This window comes from Oratosquilla oratoria, chromosome 19, assembly GCF_046742065.1.
Source record: "Oratosquilla oratoria isolate Oo_2021 chromosome 19, ASM4674206v1, whole genome shotgun sequence".
Lineage (NCBI taxonomy): Eukaryota > Metazoa > Arthropoda > Malacostraca > Stomatopoda > Squillidae > Oratosquilla > Oratosquilla oratoria.
Window position 1 is genome coordinate 60,408,538 of NC_134795.1, and position 10,000 is coordinate 60,418,537.

General features: G+C 35.3%; 3 protein-coding genes across 3 annotated transcripts in view; 2 read left to right on the plus strand and 1 right to left on the minus strand.

Moving 5' to 3' along the window:
- LOC143035683 (uncharacterized) overlaps positions 1-1,224 on the minus strand; it is a 5,786-nt gene extending 4,562 nt beyond the window's left edge. Inside the window, exon 1 of the mRNA XM_076202547.1 lies at positions 1,183-1,224. Within this exon, the coding sequence (XP_076058662.1) occupies positions 1,183-1,224 (42 nt within the window). The remainder of the gene's footprint in view (positions 1-1,182) is intronic.
- A 2,986-nt stretch (positions 1,225-4,210) lies between these two features.
- LOC143035684 (uncharacterized) lies at positions 4,211-7,988 on the plus strand. Its single transcript, XM_076202548.1, has 2 exons — positions 4,211-7,786; positions 7,893-7,988. Exons 1-2 carry the CDS (start codon positions 4,211-4,213, stop codon positions 7,986-7,988), a joined length of 3,672 nt encoding a protein of 1,223 aa, XP_076058663.1.
- A 131-nt stretch (positions 7,989-8,119) lies between these two features.
- Positions 8,120-10,000, plus strand: part of LOC143035536 (uncharacterized) — a 2,436-nt gene continuing 555 nt past the window's right edge. Inside the window, exon 1 of the mRNA XM_076202406.1 lies at positions 8,120-10,000. This exon is cut by the window's right edge and continues 319 nt beyond it. Within this exon, the coding sequence (XP_076058521.1) occupies positions 8,153-9,607 (1,455 nt within the window). The 5' untranslated portion in view covers positions 8,120-8,152 and the 3' untranslated portion in view covers positions 9,608-10,000.

Here is a 10,000-nt window from a genome sequence, read left to right on the forward strand (position 1 = left end):
CTATCTCGATACATGGGCCGTTGGGGACCAATACTTACAAAATTAAAGGTCCAAAGAAATGACGAAAGAAATCATCAGGTGGTGACTTGTATGCTAAGTTTCTAGATTTATATTGCTGTGATAAAGTTCAGTGATGTTAACTTTTGTCATTTATAACCTTTCAATATATTAGTGGGGTCGCGGTCATATCATGAGGATCATATTGGAGTCGCCTGAAAAAAAAAGATAAAAAAGTTGAGAAATACTGCGCTAAAAGAATCATTCCAGCCGTTGCCCCTGGTCTCTGTTGCAGAAGACGCATTGCGCACTCTGGGAGGGAACAATAACGATATACAGTTTATTCTCCTGATCCCTAGGCAACACTATTTGCTTGAGGGAGAGTCTTTCAAAGAGAGTATAGTTGTGATATAATGATAAGCGTGACCTAACAAACAACGTTGGATATCTCTCGGCTCTGACCTTTAACAATCTTATATCGAAAAATTACATCGATCACTGAATGTTAACATTCAGCGCTGTGACAGATTTGCATCCCCAGTTCAACACGGTGATGCGCAATATAGACATTCATATTGATGACGCCAGATTTTTTTTTTTTTTTTCATTTGAGAAGAACTTGTTTTTGGACACAAAATGGCGTCGGGTGAACCGGTTTTGTCCTGAGTCCATCCGTCAGATGATTTAAATCACATGACGGCATTAGAATCACAAGTCTAAACTGCCCGACATGGTCATGAACGGGTGAGCATGTCGGTCAATCCTGTGAGTGACTTACATCAACAGCACAACATAAAACAGGAAAACATCCCGTGGAAGGAGCCGACACCAGAACAGAATCAACCAATCACACATTGAAGTATTTTCATTGCAAAATGCCTCCTCAGTAATTGATTGAAGTATTTTCATTACGAAATGCCTCCTCAGTAATTAACGTCACACACACACGCTTATCGGGTGGCTAGGACGGTGCCCCTCACAGAGGGCTTTGTAGCGTGGAATTTAATGAACCATGCCCTTGGTTCAACCTCGCCGGTGGCGGGATTCGAACCGCCCTCACCTCGACCTTCGCCGCAAGTAACGACGCCCTAACCCGCTCAGCCAGCGAGCTCCTAATAACTCACACCTTCTCTCCCACTCCCTCTCCTTCGTCTTCTACCACTCTCACTTTACACTCATCCTCACCTTCACACTCACACTATCCTTCAAGCTTATCCCTAGCCTCATCCTCATCCTCATTCTCATCCTCATCCTAGTCTCACAACCAACCCTCTCTCCTACCTCCTCCTCATCTACCTCCTACCTCCTTCACTAGTCCTTTCAACCTCATTCTCGTCATCCTTTTCCTCCTCTTCCCTTCTCTCTATATTACTCTCGGCAACATCTATCATGATAAAGTAGTAACCTCTGTCAGTCTGTCTGTGTCTTTATTTGTTTGTTTGCTTGTTTGTACACGAACTTCTCCTAGGGTTTTAGAGATAGACCCCCATAACCATATATATTTTGATACCCTATTACTCCAGGTACTTGGATAACTATATTTCATTTAAAAAGAATATTTTGGTTAGGGTTAAGGGTTAAAGTTTGGAGGTTTATGGCGTGGGAACACGCCACTACTGTAGTATCCCCTTAAGTCGCGTAGTATTTTTTGTGACTTAAGAATTAATATGATTAAACAAACCATTGTATGTGTCCATATATATTATTATTTGTGAAATTAATGTTGCCACAAACCATGATAGCTTTTGTAGGAAGAAAGCATGTTAATGTAAAAGGATTGTACAATTTTACCAAATGTTGAAATATTGGTTATTTTTATTTAATTCTATTGTGGGAGGTTTTGCAAATAAACCCCTATAACCATATATATTCTGAAGATAAATAAACTAGATACATTTCTTCACCTTTTAACTGTAGACATTTATTGTAAATCTACACACACACACACACACATGTACATACACACACGCAAAATAGGGACTAACCGCTACAAAAACAGTGCCATCCCATCCATTGTCCACATAATCAACTCTATGTAAACTTGTACCGTATCTATACTCTAAGCTCTATATTTCTAATCAGCTTTTGCATTGTATTATTGTCAGTGTACTGCTATTGAAATAAACCTTTTACTATTATCATTATTATTATTATTATTATTAATATTATTATTATTATCATTATTATTATTACTATTATTATTATTATTATGATTATTATTATTATTATTATTATTATCATTATTATTATCATTATTATTATTATTACTATTATTACTATTGATATTATTATAGTCATTATTATTATTATTATTATTATTTTTATTATTATTATTATTATTATTATTATTATTATTATTATTATTATTATTATTATTATTATTATTATTATTATTATTATTATTATTATTATGGTTATTATCATTGCTATTATTATTACTATTATTGTTGTTGTTGTTGTTGTTGTTGTTGTTGTTGTTGTTGTTGTTGTTGTTGTTGTTGTTGTTGTTGTTGTTGTTGTTGTTATTATTATTATTATTTTTGAGTGCCGATTGCACTATGTATAAGAATATTTGATGTATGATGTTCTGCAGATAAAGTATAATATGTATCGAGGTTAATTACTAATCATGGCTGGTGCTAGATCTGTGTTAAGCACCAATTGTATAATATTCAAGTGTACTGACAATGGTATGTACTAAAATTAATTACAAATCATGGTTTACGATATTTGATGTATGTATAGTACAGAGTACTATGTCTGGGTGGATATGAGAAAATATCTATGACATGTAAAGGAGGCTAGAGTCTAATGGCAATCATAATCACGTGTTGTTACGCATGCGGTTACTATGTATGTACAATATATGTAAATTGTCTTTGTCGAAGTTGATGTATTGTAGTGAATAATTAACTATGTTATAAAATGAAATAGAATTAAAGAAGTCATATGAAAGGGAGAATGTTGAGTAGAACGTGACTTATATATATTTAATGTGGATCCTTTCAATTTGGTATTCCTCCGCTAAAAAAGTAGTGCCCCATCCTCTTCGTGAGGAACGTACAAGTATTGTTCTTTCTATGTCTAGTTGTCAAAGTGACAACAACTTCGGGTGTGTGATAGGAAGCATAATTGGAACGGATCACGGAAGTATAGAGTGATGAATATTGAAGGGGCGGAAGAAGAAAGAAAATAATGGTATGAAACATACAGTTTATCATGTACTAATTATTGAATTATAGAGGTTTGTCATGGTTGAATATAGTGCTATTTTGATAGCTTGATTATGAATGTAAATTACAATGTTGAATTGATTTACAGAAACCACCACCACCACACCACACCATACCACATCACATATACAGCCAGATATATACCTTCACACCGTCTGTTGTAAGACTGAACTAAGAGAATAAAGAAGACAAGCGTGGTGCGTAACATTATTACTTCCTCCTTTACCTCTGTACCTCACGACCGACGACTACAACAGACGGCGATGACAGTTTCATTATTTTCCGGAAACAGTTTCATTATGCTGTTTCTGCAATTCATGTTGAGGTACAGGGAAGGAGGAATGCCGCCATCAAGATCCAGAAGTTGACTGCATGCGGCCGGCATGGTGACCAGAGCAACAGTGATCCATAAGAAGTATCAACGTATTAAATGATAAAATGACCATGACTGTGAGTATATGAATGGAATAACTTGCTAGACTCAGGAGCCAAGCAAAGGAAGTCAGTGTTGAACATTTAAGAATGCTGTGATTGAACAATGAACCATGAGGGTAGTAGGAAAGTGTAATTTGAATTAATATATATAATTTGTGTGGGTTAATGTTGAGGATGGATCAAGAAAGTGTAGTAATAGGAGATTATGTAATCATTTTAGAATGAGGTATGAGATTCCTTGGTGTATTTAATATTGATATGTAAATTGGTGGTGAATACTATAATGTTTAAGTGCTTTGATCACGAGAAGAACACAAGGTAGTCTTTGAACATAGTTTTCTAGTTTATTCTACAACATATTATCTATAATAAGGTGTACAGATTGTTGAGATCCAGTGTAGACATCATGTTAGTTAACATTGTTACACAAATTGATGAATAACAGGTAATTTTGAGTGAACTTGGAATTTAAATGAGGTATAGTTTCTAGTTGCATTTATTTGTATTTAGTGTGAGTGAGCCTTGAATATTCTATATTGAACAAAATGGATAAAGCTACAGTGTATCAACTAAAATCATATCTAAAGGCAAAGAATCAAACTTGTTCTGGCAATAAGGCAGAACTTATGAATAGGATACAGGAGTTTATTACAGCTGAGGAATTAGAAACAGACGAAGTCATTCTGGAGATATTAGCTTTCAATAGAACACATGTAGAAGAAGGAACAGATGGTACATTGAAACCAATAGATAGTGTGTCTCAAGTAGGGGATAGTGACATAGGTAATCAATTAGGTAAGGTGATAGCTAAGAGGGCGAGCTTAGATATCAAATTACAGAAGTTGAAAAGGAAACAAGAGTTGGAAATGGAAATGCATAGATTAAAATTAGAACAGGATAGGCTTGAGTTGGAAACAGAATTAGAATCAGCTATAGCAGAATTTAATAGTTTGAGTAAATTTGACAATAACGTAAATGGTAATGTAGAGAATGATCCTCGTGACTGCAGAAGTACACATCAGAATAATAGTGATAGTCAACAGACAAATAGAGACATGGTTGCGACTTTAATGACAAAGAACATGATGCCTGTCCATGTGATTCATAAATTCAATGGTCAGTTAGATAAATATTTTGAATTTATTAGAGATTTCGATATGTTGATTGATAGCAAGCATGTGTCAGATAGTGAAAGGTTACAATATCTAAAACAATATACTGAAGGTAAACCACACAACATAGTTAGAATGTGTTTGAATTTAGATGCAAACGAGGGTTATCAAAGAGCTAGAAGTGAATTAAACAAAAGATACGGTAATAAAGAAAGGATAGCTTTAATGCACATAGATAAGGTTCTAGCTTGGCCTGAAATTAAAAAAGAGAATGTTGAGGGATTAGACGACTTCATCGTTGAATTGAATTCATGTATAAGTGCTATATCGGGTATTAATTATGGAATTTCAGAATTACAAAATCTTAGGACGTTGCGTCAGTTGGTTGAGAAATTACCTAGACACTTACAGGATAGATGGAGGAGACTAGTCGACGAGGTAGCTGAGAGTGGGAAGCTAGTGGACATTAAAGACTTAGTCAGATTTCTAGAGAAAGAAGTAAGAATATTGAGTAACCCAACATTTGGGAGAAGTAGTAAGGGAGGATTTAGAGATAAGATAGTAGAAGCGAACACATGGAGTTCAAATAGAAAGACGAATTATAAGAAAGGTATAGAACCTTATGATGGAAGAGTCCATGTCAATGTGACACAGAAAGCAAGAGTTTCTTGTTGGTTATGTCAGGAAGAACATGTCATTGATGTATGTCCAGAATTAAGATGGTTAAGTTATGAAGAGAAGTTGAATAGAGCTTACAATTTAGAACTTTGCTTTAAGTGTTTAAGGAAAGGACATAAAGCGTTTCAATGTAGAGTAATTCGAACTTGTGAACAATGCGGTGGTTCACATCTTACAATTATGCATAGGATGAAGAAGAATTTCAAGGTTGAAGGAAGTAAAGAAGTAACGGCAAATCCAGCGGTCACTAATGAGGTTGATGATTCTAGAATTCAAGTATTATCCAGTCAATTGAAAGATTCAGTAGGAGACACTACTGCTATCCCAGTTCAAGTAGAGTTAAATGGTAAAGTTGTTATTACCAGATGTTACCTTGACAATGGTAGCTCAGTCACATTTTGCACTAAGAATTTATTGCAGAAGCTTGGAATGACAGACATGAATTATCAGTCAACTACACTACAAGTAAGTACAATTGTAGGTACAAGAGGAATGTCTTGTCTAAATGTTGAAGGGATGTCAGTAGCCGACATAGAAGGAAATAACCAAATTAGATTACCACCTGTATTTGCAGTGAATAAACTTCCTCTCAATCACAGTCATAATATCAGAAAGAATGATATAGAAAGGTGGAAACATTTGATGAAGTTAGAATTTGATCACAGCCAAGGAGAGATAGAAATCATGATAGGTATTAATGTCCCAGAGGCGTCTGAACCTTGGGAAGTTGTACATGCAGAGAAACCAGGAGATCCGTATGCTGTGAGAACACGTTTAGGGTGGATATTGTGTGGAAGAATAATAGACAATAATCATGAAATTCCTGTGAATAAGATAAAGGTTGATGGTAATTATTTAGAAAGGAAACTGATTGAATCTTATAATAGAGAGTTTGTAGATTCATCACTGAATTCAGTAGAACCTAGTATAGAGGATAGAAGATGGTTACAATTTGTCGAGTCTGGGTGTAGGCAAATGAATAATGGAAAGTATGAGATCCCTTTACCAATGACAGAGAAACCTAGGATAGTTCCTAACAGTGAACCTATGGCAGTCAAAAGACTTCAACAATTGAAGCGTAAGTTTAAGGATTATGAATATCATCGGCAGTATAAGCAATTTATGACTAATTTACTAGAGAAAGGGTACGCTGAAGAAGTACCTAAGTATGAAGTGAGTAATCAACAAGCTTGGTATGTTCCACATTTTGGAGTGCAACATCCTACAAAAAGGGATAAAGTACGTGTAGTATTTGATTGTGCAGCACGTGTAAATGACTTATCGTTAAATGATTTGTTGAGACAAGGACCTGACATCAACAATCTTTTGTTAGGTGTCCTTTTGAGATTTAGATTAGGACTATATGCATGTACTGCGGATATAGAAACTATGTATTATCAAGTTAAAGTGCCTAAAGATGATAGAGATTACTTGCGTTTCTTATGGTGGAAGGATGGACACATAGGAAGTGATATAGTTAAACTGAGGATGACTTCTCATCCATTTGGTGCTAGTTGCTCCCCTAGTATTGCAAATTATGCTTTAAAACGAGTTGTGCAAGATCACGGGAGTCAGTTTCATAAATCAGTAAGTGAAATAGTTCTTAATAACTTCTATGTTGATGATATGTTGGTGTCATCCGATGACATTAATGAGTTGATTGACAATTGTAATAATGTGATAGATCTTTGTAGTAAAGGTGGATTTAATTTGACAAAGTTCAATAGTAATTCCCGTGAAGTTTTGAAGAATATACTCAAAGATAAGTGTAGTGATGATATTGAGAAGTTCATTGAGGATGAAGAAGTGGTACAAAAGACATTAGGATTGAATTGGTCTCTTGGCAAGGATGAGATGAGCATATCAATCAACATTGATGAAATACCTAGAACAAAAAGAGAATTGCTAGCAGTAATTGGTAAAATTTACGACCCACTGGGCATGGTAGCACCAGTTGTTCTTGAAGGAAGGGTATTATTACAAGAATTATTCAGAAACGGCATTGGATGGGATTGTACTTTGAGTGAAATAGATCAAGGATTAATAAATGTTTGGATGTCAAGAGTAAATAAGCTCAAGTTGTATAGTATTGATCGTTGTACTAAGAAAGGTATAACGTCAAAGGTAGAGGCAATTGAGTGTCACATATTTTGTGACTCTAGTGAAATAGCATATGGTTCAGTGGTATATTTAAGATACAAACATATTGATGGTACGATCCAGTGTAGCTTCATATTGGGTAAAGCTAAAGTAGCACCTTTAAAATCAATTACAATTCCAAGACTTGAATTGGTGGCAGCCACGCTAGCCATTAAATTGAAGTGTGTGATAGTGAGAGAACTACCTTTAAAGTTAACTCAAATTTATATTTGGACAGATTCAACTACAGTATTAAAATATTTGCATAATGATCACTTAAGATTTAAAACCTTTGTAGCTAATCGAGTGTCTCAGATTCGAGAGAACTCTGAGGATGTATGTTGGATGTATGTCTCCAGCAGGGATAATCCTGCTGACGATGTCACTAGAATGAGACAGACCAGTAGATGGTCTGAAGGACCTGCTTTCTTGTCCCAAAATGAAGAGATCTGGCCAGTTCAACAGCAGATAAAGAAGGAAGATTTTTCGAATCTTGAAATTAAGAGGGTTATGAAAGTTGAAGTTAAACCAATACAAAGTCACGCAGTTGATGTTATAATGTCACGACTAGTTTGTCACTATTCTTCATGGTTCAAGTTGCTAAGAGCATGTAGTTATCTTATATTATTTGTCAGACATTTGCAAAGAAAAGGCGTGTCAATTATCGAACTCAATGTTCAATTAATGGAAGTTGCTGAAGAAAGAGTAATCAAATTTGTACAAAACTGCTATTTTGCTAAGGAGATTGTTTGTTTATCCAAAAATGATCCTATTAATCTTTCCAGTTCTATAAGGAAACTTAAACCTATGTTACTGAATGGTATACTCAGGGTAGGAGGCAGATTAATTAACCTAGAATTGCCCTTGGATATGAAACATCCAATTATTCTTCCCCATGAACATCATGTGACCAGTTTAATCATTCAACATTATCATATGAAAGTAGGACACATGGGAAGGCAAGCAGTATTAAATCAATTGAGACAGAAATACTGGGTTATTAAGGGTAATTCAGCTGTAAGGAAAGTATTATCTAAATGTGTTAGTTGTAGACGCTTCAAGAGTTCAACGATCACTCAGGAGATGGCAGCCTTGCCAGTAGATAGAGCAAATGTAAATCAGAAACCATTTTTTGTAACTGGAGTAGATTGCTTTGGGCCATTTTTTGTGAAGAGAGCACGATCTCGAGTCAAGAGATATGGAATATTATTTACTTGTCTATCCATTAGAGCCATACATCTAGAGATTTTACATGATTTGACGGCAGAAAGCATGATAAATGTATTTACCAGGTTTATGTCCAGAAGGGGTACAGTTAGTAAATTGATTAGTGACCACGGCACAAATTTCATTGGAGCAAATAAGGTATTGAAGGACAATCTTATCATGCGTCATATTGGTAATGAATTAACAAAGAGAGGTGTGGACTGGGTATTCACTCCTCCTGGAGGTTCTCATTATGGTGGTGTTTTTGAAAGAATGATAGGATTAGTCAGACGAGTGTTAGAAGTTGTGATAGGTTCACAAACCTTGTCTGATGATAGTTTGAGTACATTTTTTTGTGAAGTTGAGAGTATAATCAACAGTCGACCTCTGACTGTGGTATCAAATGATGTGAACGATTTGTGTCCCATCACTCCTAATTCTTTACTTAATTTGGATAATTATGTAGTGACACTCGATGGTGGAGAAATGATCTGTGAGAGCAGAAGGAAGTGGAAACAGATACAGCATTTAGCCAAAGAGTTTTGGCGGAGATGGCAAAAGGAGTATTTGCCTTGTTTGCAAGAACGTCAGAAATGGTTGAAAGTTAACAGAAATCTCAAAGAAGGAGATATTGTCTTAATGGTAGAAAATAACACACCACGCAGTCATTGGTTATTGGCAAGAGTTGTGAAAGTGATAAAAAGCACAGATGGACTGATTAGACAAGTAGAAATAATACGTGGTAAGAAACTTTATAAGCGACCTATTTCTAAATTAATACTATTATTAGAAGGTGACTCAGTGTAAAAATGACCTCCCGTCATTGATGTTGTGATCTTGGATGATCACAAAGGGGAGGGTGTGAGTGCCGATTGCACTATGTATAAGAATATTTGATGTATGATGTTCTACAGATAAAGTATAATATGTATCGAGGTTAATTACTAATCATGGCTGGTGCTAGATCTGTGTTAAGCACCAATTGTATAATATTCAAGTGTACTGACAATGGTATGTACTAAAATTAATTACAAATCATGGTTTACGATATTTGATGTATGTATAGTACAGAGTACTATGTCTGGGTGGATATGAGAAAATATCTATGACATGTAAAGGAGGCTAGAGTCTAATGGCAATCATAATCTCGTGTTGTTACGCATGCGGTTACTATGTATGTACAATATATGTAAATTGTCT